Source organism: Engraulis encrasicolus, chromosome 14 (assembly GCF_034702125.1).
Source record: "Engraulis encrasicolus isolate BLACKSEA-1 chromosome 14, IST_EnEncr_1.0, whole genome shotgun sequence".
NCBI lineage: Eukaryota > Metazoa > Chordata > Actinopteri > Clupeiformes > Engraulidae > Engraulis > Engraulis encrasicolus.
In genome coordinates, this window is record NC_085870.1 from 51,175,696 (window position 1) to 51,188,651 (window position 12,956).

The following is a 12,956-nucleotide window of genomic DNA, read 5'->3' on the forward strand; positions in this document are numbered from 1 at the left end:
CTGATATCCCAACAGGTGTTCACTCATCACACATCACTCTACTCTCCAAGTAGGCCGACTTACCGTAATAGAAACTTTACAATCGCCAGTTATGATAGGAAAAAAACACAAATGTATCGTTTTTCGGCCTCAAAGAGTGAAGAGCTTTTTTGCTTTAGACTTTAGTCAGTTAAAAGGATGTGAGGCCACTTTGAAGATGGCTCGGAGATGAGAGGATGCGGACACAAGAGCTGCCAGTTTGGAGTGACTGTAAGTCACACGCCCGCATAAAGGAGCATTGTGCCTGGTCTCAGCACACCCACACCTCCCGCTGCACAGCTGGGATGGAGGGAAAAGCTCCCTCTTGTATTCTCCAGTCCTCCTCTCTCTGTCTCTCCGTCTCTCTCTCTCTCTCTCTCTCTCTCTCTCTCACACACACACACACACACACACACACACATACACACACACACACACACACACACACACACACACACACACACACACACACACACACACAGCATTAATGTTATATACAGTTTTGGCATATACACTCCTGTACACTGTACTACTAAAGTGGTAAGCACTTCTGTTCCTATATTATGTAGGCCTAAACTATTTCATCACCATCTGAGGGATGTTTATGATAGAACAAAATGAATTGTTTTGGCTCATAATTGTGCTTGACTAATTTATTTTCTAATTTGTATAGGCCTATATTTTGATGCAAAAACTATTTAATGTTACGCTCAATAAAGTAAGGCACAGATGATGGTAAACTGGTAAACATTTGAATTAAAAATGGATAAATAAAACGCTTCGGTTAGATTTTCACTAGGATGACTATTTTCAGCAGGCCAGAACTTATTTTTGCTGTATACTTCTTCTCGAGGTCGTTCCATTCACAACTATTCCTGTAATGTCGCTGAGGCAGTTGCGCAGACGCGCAAGAGCTCCATTTAAAGTGAACACACACATTTATGCTCTTCCGACATCCACCACTGTGACAGTCACTTTCCTTTATTTACTTACTTCCTGAAGCATTAATTTAGATTCATAAAAGAGGAGCCGTGAACACCATGTCTGTCTTAATAGACCAATAACGGTGCCCCCCCCCTTTCCAAATTCTCTCTCTCTCTCTCTCTCTCTCTCTCTCTCTCTCTCTCTCTCTCTCTCTCTCTCTCTCAATAGGCTGAAATATTCGTTTCCCCAGTAAAGATAGCCTCATTCACTAGCCTATAACAAAAAATATACTTATTCAAAGAATGATGCAATGTGAGACTGACGCATATCTAGCCATCGCCATGTCAGTTCACTTCTATGACAATATCCATGCATTTGTAGAAAATTCTGAGACGAAAGCAAATAGCTTAGCCTAGTTTTGTAGAAAATATGAGATAGTATGACGTTTTACTGTTCCCAAACAGCCGTAAGGTCGGTGAGTTTGGAGCACTGAAGAGAAGTGTCCTGCGCCTTTAAAACCTTCGCAGACTCCTCCTCCCGCAGTGACACCACCCTTCGCAAAAAAAAAAGCCCTTTATTACTGACTGTCAGACTAGTCGCTGGAAATGACAAACGAGACTGAGGCGGTCGGAGCGTCGTACAGGTTAAATAATGAACTTCACTACCCGTCTAATTTCATAAATTCTATTTAATTAGTATCGCTGGCCTCCACACCGTAGGCTAGGGTACAATAGGCTATGCTGTCTCATGGACGTCTCGGCAATAGCACAGCTTTTTTCTAATTGACGCGGACTGAAAACAAATATCACCAATGTGTTCTGCTAGTCGCTTGACCTCCTCGCAACTATAGCCCAGGCTGCGTTTTTTTGGTTGAACGACGGATACTGGCTCGGCGCGCATGTGGCTCTGTCCATTTGGGGAAGCTCCATTTCACCGCAGCTAATTTTTTTTCTCTCCCATTTCACCTTCGTGTAACAGCCTCTCTATTTTTCCCTAATGAAAAATAATCTTTGGAGCAGCTCACGGGACGTGCCTATTATGATGTCGAGCAAAAGCGTGGAATGGCTGCAAGACGAACTGGAAACCGGAGTGAGCTCGCTGCTCTTGTTGGATTGTCGGTCGCACGAGCTCTACGAATCATCTCACATCGAATCTGCAATAAATTTAGCCATCCCGGGTCTAATGCTCCGGAGGCTAAAAAAAGGGAATTTACCCATCAGATCCATCATCCCCAACAACGAGGATAAGGAGAAGTTTGTCAAGCGATGCAAAACGGATACGGTGGTGTTGTATGATGAGGCCACCTCAGATTGGCAAGAGAATGGAGCAGCGACCTCAGTTTTGGGTCTTCTCCTGCAGAAACTGCGAGATGACGGGTGCAAAGCGTACTATCTTGAGGGTAAGATATTCCCGTATTTACGTGCACCACGCTGGTTGTGTTGGCAAAGTTGACATCCTTATGTATTCGCACAATCACAAGTGCGTAACTTCAGGAGTTACATTGCGCGAAACTTTGTGTAGGCTACAGTCAACATTTTATACTACCAGCAGTTAGGCTACAGTTCTTTCTGTGGATAGTTGCTGAACACTTTTGTCGAGAATCAAAATGTAGGTCTAATTGTGACAAGTAACATATCTTACACGTGCCAAAAGTTCCAGGCCAGTGGTTGTGCTACATTATAACCAGCAGCGAAGAGGCAACATGGACTGCAAGAAGTAACATTGTAGCTGTTTGCCTTGGAAACAGTTTGCGACGAAACTTCACTTGCGCCCACGTCTAGCTGTAGTGTTGTCAATTCCCTGTTAGGCTGCCCACATTCGAGCGATTATAACAGTATCATTTAGCTGTTATAACCCCCTCAATGGCATATAAATCCTGTTCAATAAGCATATAATTGGTCCTAATTTTTATTTATTTTTTTATCTGTAAGAACATTTGGCCATAACGTCCTAGTCCATTTCAATGGTCGCGTTAAATTTACCAAAATTCGCATGTAGGCCTAACCATCAAAAGGACGACCATTATGAACGACGAAAAGGTATTGAACTCTGTATTGTAATGCGGTGTAGAGAAACGTGTTTTCAGTTAATTTCCTAAAATGGCTCCGCCATGTTGTCTTCCTTCAGGACAAGGCAAGTATTTCATGAATGAACAGGAAGAGCTGCTGCAGCTGCTGGTTACGCGCCGCGGATGCAAATAAACCACATTTTCAGTTATATGTTGTCATTCTCTTCGACATCCTACACAATAGGTAGTCTATGTATTGTGTGCGTGGTCGAACTGACATCGTTTTTGTCATTGTTGCCTGAAAGACCGCGTTGTAACCTTGCTGCCATTCACAAAAGTCAACAGGGTCCAGAAAATATTAGCCTGCTAGGCCACCAGCCGTCACGAGGACTAGGTTTTGAACTTGTTGTGCAACTGTAGGCCTACCTGAAGAACTGAATATTTATTCACATTGTATCCAAAGATGCAGTTCTTTTGGTTGATTAATAGTATGTGCTTACCTTTTTTCACATTTGTTTACTTGTTGTCTGCTAGTGTTTGTTATGGAATGTAAAGAATTCTGTGGGTGTTTTTGTAAACCACAACTAAGACTTTTTTTGTCAGGGGTTCTTTCAAGCTCTACCCCACACAGTCATTTTATTCATCTTTTTTTTCTTCTTCTCTCCATTTGTCCATGTTCTCACAGGGGGATTCAACAAGTTTCAGACAGAGTACCCCGAGCACTGCGAGACGAATCTGGACTGCTCCTGTCCCAGTAGCTCTCCCCCTGCCTCGGTGCTGGGTCTGGGGGGGCTAAGGATTAGTTCGGACTGCTCTGACGGAGAGTCAGACAGAGAGCCTGGCAGTGCCACAGAATCAGAAGGCAGCCCTTTACCAAACAACCAACCGGCCTTTCCCGTTCAGATCCTCCCTTACCTTTACCTGGGCTGTGCCAAGGACTCTACTAATTTGGACGTGCTGGGCAAGTATAACATTAAGTACATCCTCAACGTGACGCCCAACCTGCCCAACATGTTTGAGCACGACGGGGAATTCAAGTACAAACAAATCCCCATCTCGGATCACTGGAGCCAAAACCTGTCACAGTTTTTCCCTGAGGCTATTTCTTTCATTGGTAAGTAACCCAGCCCTGCCCTGCCCTGCCTCAAACCCCTTTATTTACTTTCATGTTCTTTTGTACACGTTGCTTGCTGTTGGTGGGGTGGTAGTAATGCTTCTACACTCTCTGGCTTTCAGGAAAAGGTGTGTGTGTGTGTGTGTGTGTGTGGGGTGGGCTGGCATGGTGAGATTACTTCATAGTTAATCCACTTGCTGCATGAATGACAGTAATGCAGTAATGCTGATTATGCACTAGTCTCCTGACTTTGAGGTGGCTCATTCATAATTCTACCCTACTGTACACAAGGTCCATACTCTCTCTATTTCCAGTTGCACACAGCAAAGCGTTATGCTTTTTGACTTGTCTTTGCATCTGTCCCCTCGTTACACAAATCTGCTGCACATAGCCATTACATTATACATCAGCAGTAGTTGTGCTTTTATGAGGTCTTTTAGCACCATCCATGAGGGCCCCTCTCCGGTGAAGGAAATCACGTTGGAACAGGACGGTTTATGATTGCCATACAACCGGTTGTGTAATCGGCCTTATCTTGCGAATGTGACACTCAGTGAACTGTGAGGCGGGCCGGCGATAGCCATCTGGGAGCTGAATGAACGCACACAGGAAGCCAAGGTTATTGATTGACCTGCGCTCATCAGCAGATTACTGGGCTGTATTAGCTTAGGAAGAGAGTCAGTCAGTCATCTGTCAACCGCTGCTTCTCTCTCTCTCTCTCTCTCTCTCTCTCTCTCTCTCTCTCTCTCTCTCTCTCTCTCTCTCTCTCTCTCTCTCTCTCTCGTGTGTGTGTCTTGTGGTGAGGAAGCCAGGGAGGGCTTACAAAATGTGTAGCTCAAGTGTGACATGCAGGGGTGTTGTGAAACGTATGAGCCAAACCTGCAGGAGGGCTGTGCACAAATGGCCAAAAGTTCAGAGGGTCATTAGGAAGCTTTTCTGTGTCAGTGAAGTGCTGTGCAAGGATAAAGGTTAAAGCTCATTAGGCCAGCAGATGAGAACAGACCACCTTCCTCTTTACTCACACCTTTTTTCACCTTGGTAATAGAAAATAAATACACCATCTCACACACGGTTTCCTTCAGATAAATACTGAGTGGCTTCCCCGAAACCTTTTTGAGTCCAGTTGTTCTTTGAAACTGTAGCAAAAGTTGGCTGCTATTTGTTAGTATCAAAGAGACATCTAACTTAAACACGTGTTGGACTTTGCCTCTATTTCAGAAATACGTATTGTCTGGTTGGTGAGGAAAAACTTGTCCTCCATCTATAGAGTTTTTACAGTTTTTAGGGACCAATGTGAGGATTGAACTGGAAAACATATTTGTGAGGTTGTAAAGAGTAGTTTTGTGTTCTTCAAAAAGACAGACTGATGTGTAATGTACTTCAGGTGGATATTTCTTGTAGTCTGTGCCTTGTTTGGTTTAGGGTGACAATGTAGCTGTCTAAAACTAGGATGTCCGGTTAGTCATATTTGCATTACAAAGATCATTATTGATTTTTCTGTCATTGGATTAGACTTGTGTGAGACCTAAAGGCTTTTCAACTTCAGCATTCTCACTGAGGAACTAAAAGGCCAGTTGGTATTTTCTTTCTCTCTCTTTCTTTCTTTTCTCTTTCTTTTCCTCCCACTCTCCAGAGCTGTTCTCTTCAGTCACTGGTGTGCATCTGGAAGTAGTTTACATTCAGTGGCCTGTTCGGTCTTGAAAGTTAGCGTGGCTGTTGAACAGGGAAGCCATTTTGAGAAAAATCAGGTTTTGGGGAAGTGCTCCCTCTGAACATGTGCCTCTGAGTTGGTCCACCTCAGCTTGTTTAGGGAGTCAGAACCGCCTTAGTATCTAACTTAATCATCCACATCGGCGAAAAACAATGGAAAAAAGTAAAACTCGAGGTTTAAGTGTTTGACCATAACAATGTGTTGGATTTAAAATCACTTAATCTATACAAGCGTTGCCTCTCCTGGGTCTAAGTATTCAGCAATATGTCCTGATTTTAAGTATGTATGGGTCTGTGTGAGTGTGTTTTTTAGCTGACATACTAAAGAATGTGTGTGGGGGAGCGAGGGGGCGAGAGGATCTCTGGAGCTGCATTTGTTGTTGAAAAGAGGCCTGATGGATATCAGTGTGCTCCAGGCTCCTCTTGCAGCCTGTTTCGGGAGTAAAAGAGGAAATTTAAGAAGGAAACTGCCTACATTTCTCCCAGTCGTCTGTATGCAGCTCGCAAATGTGTTGGCCAGTGGGGAAATGTAACACTAGGGTTGACCTTGGGACGGATATGTTCACTTTAATTTTATTTGTATTAACATGTATACCCGTTTACACATACATAGGCTACTGTATGTATTTTTACACGTATATCCCAATACTATTTGTACCCACATTGACATTTGTTGTTGTTTTTGTGTTGACCCTTTAGAGTAGATATCTAAAGGACGTGGCGTGTATTTACCTCCACAAAGGCGTCTGTGCTCCATAAAATAACAACAGGAAATGATAGGCTGCCTGAGCTCCGAACGCCAAACATGACTTCCCCTTTGGTCACAGCACTGACCTGCTTCCAAAACAAATTCTTCAACAAGGGGAGGAAATGCACTCTGTGCCAGAGTGTGTCATAACATCCTGTCTTGTGGCTTGACGTTGTGTGTTTCCCCCTCCGTCTCTTAATTAATTTCACTTTTGCTTTTGGCTAGTTTCTGCTGACAAACGGACCATTGTGTATATGTATAACTGGAGACTAGCTGGAGAGCAGCTTGTAATTAATTAGATTTTAAAGACTGGCATTTACAAAACACAACCATGCGTATCATCATGGATTGCATATGGTTAGTGTCCTAAATGTGTATACAACATGATATAACTTATTTTACATGACAATACTCAATGTTTTAGGCTGTTCACATTTTCTGAGCAGAGAATATTTTCAGTATTGATCACTTTCAATGCTTGTGGGTGTCATTGAAAAGGAGATTTTACGCCCCTGAGATTTTGAGGTGGGAAATGAATCGTTTCCAACAACACGTCTGTGTGTGACTCTCACTGCTGATGTGTCCCCAGTAGGCCATTGCTGCTCTGCCGAGCCAGGCAGCATTTTATTTAGGCTAGTCAATAACGCACATTTCCGGTGTTTCTGTTCAGCCGCACAAACACGCACGCAAGTACAGTCGTCGTGTTGTTGTGGCCGCCTGCTACTACTAAACCAGAGGCTGAAATTTCTGAATGCGGCCGTGGCTTCACCTCTGTGGAATCCTTCCATTCATATTTGACATTCAGACTCCATTCAGTGCAGAGCCTAGGGACTGCATCGCTAGATTCCTCCACACCGCCAGTCTACTCTGTCTGCTTGTCCTTCAGCCCAAATCATTCACTCTTCCCTCGCCTTGCTGCCACTGTTTTTCCATTCAGATACACCCTGAATGGGCATCATTTTACAATTGGCCTAGTTTAATTTGTGCTAGATACACCTTCATGGCCTTCGTCTATGGACAGCATAGCAAGATTCCTTCACACTGCAGATCTAGATCTATTGTCAGACTAAAGACTGCACTGTCGCCTCAACTGCCTTGTTTTTATGTGCAGAGTACTTTCACCAGATGTGACCCGGATGGTGAATTGATGTTGAAGTATGGATCGCTATATGCTAGATAGGCTTGTTATGCTTGTTGTGGCGCTTTCAGACGGGCCAGACTGCCAGTGTGGTAATGGGCTACGTCATATTGAGTACGTAAAAGTCGATAGGAGTTGACATGCTGAAATGGGCAGAGCGTAGAATCAATTTGCTGAAGAGCAATATCTACTTGTACACGTAATGCTGTTAAGCGTTCAGTGTAAAACTGAGTCACAAACATTCAAAACAAAAGATGCCCCCCCTTGTTTCACTCCATTTCGCTCAAACCTTTTCATCATTAAGATTTTTGATGTATCAACAAACCATCTTACCACAGATGTTTTTAAACTGTACGACTCACATTATGCTTCGCATTTTCAACATTTTAGCAGGCCTTTGTATGATAAAACAGCTCTGCAAGGAGTGAAAGTGTTGTGACCAAAAGCAGTTCATTCATTCAATGACTTGTTCTCGTTTTGCAAAGATAATCCGGTTGTTTTGAGAGGGGAGGAAAAGACTTGCACAAAAGACTGAGGGAAAGCTGGCCAGGCCTAGTTTGACCTAGTTGGTTGTTGTACCATGAATGAAAATATCTTGAGGATGGTCTTACTGTACTCGTGAATGTAGCTTTGTTCTCTCGCAAAAGGTTTGTTTGTTATTTTTCTTCCAGAGATTACATACGTCTTCTGAACAATATCAGCTATGTTTATGATGCCTGGAAAATTGTGCAAGTTAAAAAGTATAAAATGCAAAGTAAATAGATCTATGTTGGTGCTGTTATGCTATTGTTGTTTTTTTCTCAGTTCAGTGTTGGGTTTAGGGTCTATTTAATTCCTGTATGGTAGCAATTATTAATCTTTCTGCATTGTGAAAAATAATGCAATGTAATTTATGTAACTAGATCCATGTTGGCTCCTCCTTATTAAAGGCTTGTTCAGGAAGATTCACTCAACCCTCTCTTTTTCAAGTATGCTAATATCCTGTGCCTCTTTCCATTTTTCCTTCCAGGTGCTATTCACATTGTGCAGTGCTGTTTAGAGTTCACTTTACCCTCATTCGGTTGGCTAACGTCCTCATGTGTTTCTTCTCTTGTCTCTTGTCCCCTCTCCTGCAGATGAAGCTCGTTCCAAAAAGTGTGGCATCCTGGTGCACTGCCTGGCTGGCATCAGCCGCTCGGTGACGGTCACCGTGGCCTACCTGATGCAGAAGCTGAACCTGTCCCTCAACGACGCCTACGACTTCGTCAAGCGCAAGAAGTCCAACATCTCGCCCAACTTCAACTTCATGGGGCAGCTGCTGGACTTTGAGAGGACGCTGGGCCTCAACAGCCCCTGCGACAACCGCTCCACGCCCAACGACCAGCTCTTTTTCACCACGCCCACCAATCACAACGTCTTCCAGCTCGACACGCTGGAGTCCACATGAGGTCATCGTGGCCAGCGCAGCCATCTTGTGGCGGCCATCTTGGGATCACCCTAGACAAGAGCGGTGACGACGACGACGACGATCATGATGATGATGACGCTGACGTTGATGTTTATGGTGATGGCAGCAGAGATGATGAAGAAGATGATGATGATGATGACCTGGCCAGGTGGCAGCCAGAAGCCACTCATGTGAATGTTTATTCTTTCCCGTCCTGTGGTGGGGAAGCATTTTGAGCTAAGCGGCTAAAGAGTTTCAAGCGGCACAAAGGTGCAAAAAGCTGATTCAAATGTTGAAGAGGAGGAGAAGGAGGAAGCTAAAGCTAAAGAGGAGGAAGAGGAGGGTGCTGGTAACGGGGCGGTACAGCCTTGGAGACTGTTGCTTACGGCTCTTGACCATGAGGGACGAGTCGTCAGTGTTGAAGCCCTCTCCCTCTCTCTCCTGATGCCACCTCTGTGTTGGTGGTGGTGGAGGGGCAGCTTTTTCTTGCCTTTTTGGAATAAGACTGTTCTTTTTTTATCTTGTTTAATCGGAATGAATGGGTTGTAAAGAATAGGCGTTGTAGTGGAGAGGGGAGATGAGCACCACACAGAGCTTCATACAAAGAAAGGATTAATCGGAACTACAGTGCTAAAAACTTTGTTTTTTTGTCGTCTGTTGTTGGGACGGAGTCCTTAACCTCCCGACATACATGGTGCCAATGTTTTGTCTGGCAGTTTATGCTTTTTTTTCTTTTGTTTTTTTCTTCTTCAGAGGAGGTGATCGATCTCACTCTACTGAATGTAGGGTCTGATTATTTTTTTCTTTTCAACAAAAACAAACACAAACATGCACATGCATCTGTTGTGTTTAGCACATACGCTTGGTATGTGTCATACACATTTGTATATTTGTATACATTTTCACTTCACACACGTATACACATATATTACACGAAAAAAAAGCTCTTTTGTCCCAAATATTAAAAAAAGATTCAAAGACAGTGTGGCCTGGGCGAATTCTAGATTGTATTTTGAGGAAAGAAAGAAAAAAAAGACAGGAACAGACCAACAGACAGAGATGAAATTTGTAATATCCAGTTGTTGTTTTTTTCTTTTCTTAAGTATTCTTCTTTTGTATGTTGGTAATGACCTAATGCATTTTGCACAGTGGTGATGCCTTTCACTTCTTGGCACTTAAAACTGGTACTCGAGAGCGAGATAAAGAGAGATTGAGAGTGAGAGAGAGAGAGCGGGGAGCCGGCCTGGTCTGAGGCTGTGACGCAGCCCTGCAGCTGGGCTGGCGGGCCAGAGGAGGGAGGAGGGAGGAGTGGGGCGGGGGGATGCACTTAACTTAAAGCTTATTGTTCCACAAGCCACATACAAAAGATGGGACCTTTTTCTATCACAGCAAACAACAAGCTCCACTTCCCTTCCTTCAGAGAAAGGGCGAAAGAAAAAAAGAAAGAAAGGAAGAAAGAGCGAGAGAAAAAAAGTTTTTGTTTTTCTTTTTTTTGTGGAGGGTTGTGAATACCATTTAGGCCTTTGACATTATGATTATTACAATTACAGTATAAACATTGATTAATTATCAAGAAATTAAAAAAAGAAAGAAGTACAGTGGAAATGTTTTGGTTGTTTGTACATGAGCATGCTGTGCTCTTTAGTATTGTCGGGGCATAAACCAGGAGGAGGATTGGACTATTTGGCAGAGGGAGACGCGAATGCTAGGCACTGTTTTTTTAACAGCTTTATCTGCTCCTGTTCTACATGCATCTGCATTACACGTGTGGATGTGTGTGTCAGACAGGGTGGCATAGAGTGTGTAGAGAGAGGGGTTTCTCACGACAGAAACACACACAAAAGGTCAGAGTTTGGAAGGAGCTGGGCAGGAGTTGCTTGATTGCAGGCCTTACGTAACCTTTTTTTAAAATTCTCTCTAATGCTGACTGTTCAATACTCTTTGTATCTCACCACTTCGGACAAAAAAAAAACATTGTTGAAAAGTTTGTTCATTAGAGGAGAAATCAACACGTAGTAATAATGAGTGACTAATGGACTTTAACGGGTCAGTCGAGGTTGTATTTGTTACTTTCTGCAATATATCAACATTTTTAAGTAATGGCCTATTTTTTTTCTCAATTCAATTCCCTTTTGTACTACAGATCCCAGTATTACACCATGACATGCTTTGACACCGAGGTGTCGTTTCACCTGCGTGGTTCAAAGCTGGGGAGCTACACCACATGTAGACTCAGCTCCTCGCTAAACAGAAATATCTTCTTTTTTTTTTGTCCTGTAAGACAATGCCATCACTTTAATTGATTTGTTCAAGAAGAAGACTCCATTTTGTGCTCTATGCTATTACTGTGGCCTTTCAATAAATGAATAAATATATAAATAAATATATAGATATATAAATAAATATATACACATGAATATGTATTTTAAGCAGATATGCAAAGAGTCATCTCCTAAATATAGCATCAAAGATACTGACTGTATCCCATGTGGGGAAAATGGAAATGGGTGGATTTTGTAAGACTGCGTCCCATCACAATAAGGAAAAACATTGTTGAGAAGTGATCACTCACTCACTCGCTCGCACCCAAGGATTGAAGTGTATCTCAGTACAGAGCTCTTTAATTGAAAAAAGAGTAAATCCTTTGGTTTCACGCTGCTTCTTGTGCAGGAATGTTTGAGTGTCTGTAACAATGAAAAAGAGAAACTGTTAAATGTTTTTCTTTGTTTTGTAAATTGCTAGAACGCAGGAACGAGGTTTTCTGTGAAATTTCTTGTAGCTACATCATGGACAGTGGGTGTGGTGTTTTGAGCGTGAAAGGAAGAGAGTGAAAGAGCGAGAGAAAGCAAACGAGTGAAAGAGAGCGAAGAGAATGAAAAGTGAATGACAAAAAAATGTTTATCTTACCTCACTGAGGACTTTTTCAGGGATTTTTTGACAATGCATCTACATTGTGTTACAGCTTCAAATACATGTCAAATAGCTGTTTTATATGTGCTGTATACATTTTTTTAAAGATGCAATCTATATATGTGTATAAAACGGCTTGGTAACCGGGCAGTTTGTTTTTTTCTGATTTATGAAGGACATAAATTGACGCTATGTATTGTATAGTATATGGAAACCAACACAAGACATGTTTATACTGCAAATAAATAATGAAATATTTTTTTGTTTAACATCTGGCTCGTGTTTCATCATTTCTCTTAATGTCATTCATCCTGTGTTCCAGTAGTTCCCATTTTTTTCTGTTGGGACTGCCTTTCGGGACAAAAATATTTGGGTGACTCCCACTCCCCATATTATTAATTTCTGCAATTGCATTTTTTTTCCCCATTAGATTTTGCATTAATAGTTTTTTACTAATATTTGCCATGAATTCACAGGAAAAGAAAACAAATCTCCCAATGTATTAAGTACCCAATTTATGTTAACCTGTTTATTTCCCATTTTTATGCAATGTCTCACCTGTCCGGGACCCCCTTGCAATACCTCTGCAACAACGGGGTATTTCAGAGAGTATTGTGAGCTGGATTTGCAATGGTGACGTTTTGGACAGAAAGGCATCATAGCACATTGATACCAGCGCTTGTGGAACACTACCATGTGGATGAGATTGTCCAACACAATTGCCACTGCAAGTCTAGTCACTAGTCAGTCAGACTGTCAAGCAAGTGCATAGACACATCAGGACATTTATCTGCATTCATAGCTATTTGGATAGACATACAGGCTTCTCTCTGCATGCTCAGGAGATATACTACATACAGACTTCTCTGTACTCATAGCTTGATTATGAATATACATGTACACAGGGCCTCTGACAGCTTTGTTTGGGCCCGGGACAAAGTCATCTGATAGGGCCCCCCT

At 42.5% G+C, this 12,956-nt stretch overlaps 1 protein-coding gene across 1 annotated transcript; it reads left to right on the forward strand.

The window, feature by feature from the left end:
• The first annotated feature begins 1,538 nt into the window (after window positions 1-1,538).
• dusp7 (dual specificity phosphatase 7) lies at window positions 1,539-12,265 on the forward strand. Its single transcript, XM_063216062.1, has 3 exons — window positions 1,539-2,341; window positions 3,636-4,064; window positions 8,776-12,265. The coding sequence occupies exons 1-3, from the start codon at window positions 1,939-1,941 to the stop codon at window positions 9,084-9,086; spliced, it is 1,143 nt and encodes a 380-aa protein (XP_063072132.1). The 5' UTR covers window positions 1,539-1,938; the 3' UTR covers window positions 9,087-12,265.
• The last annotated feature ends 691 nt before the right edge of the window (window positions 12,266-12,956 follow it).

Bases quoted from the DNA above. Each gene is read 5' to 3' on its own strand.
- dusp7 (XM_063216062.1), top strand. From the start codon at position 1,939: ATGAAAAATAATCTTTGGAGCAGCTCACGGGACGTGCCTATTATGATG. The intron at 2,342-3,635 runs GTAAGATATTCC...ATGTTCTCACAG, and splicing joins CAAAGCGTACTATCTTGAGG to GGGGATTCAACAAGTTTCAG. The intron at 4,065-8,775 runs GTAAGTAACCCA...CCTCTCCTGCAG, and splicing joins TGAGGCTATTTCTTTCATTG to ATGAAGCTCGTTCCAAAAAG.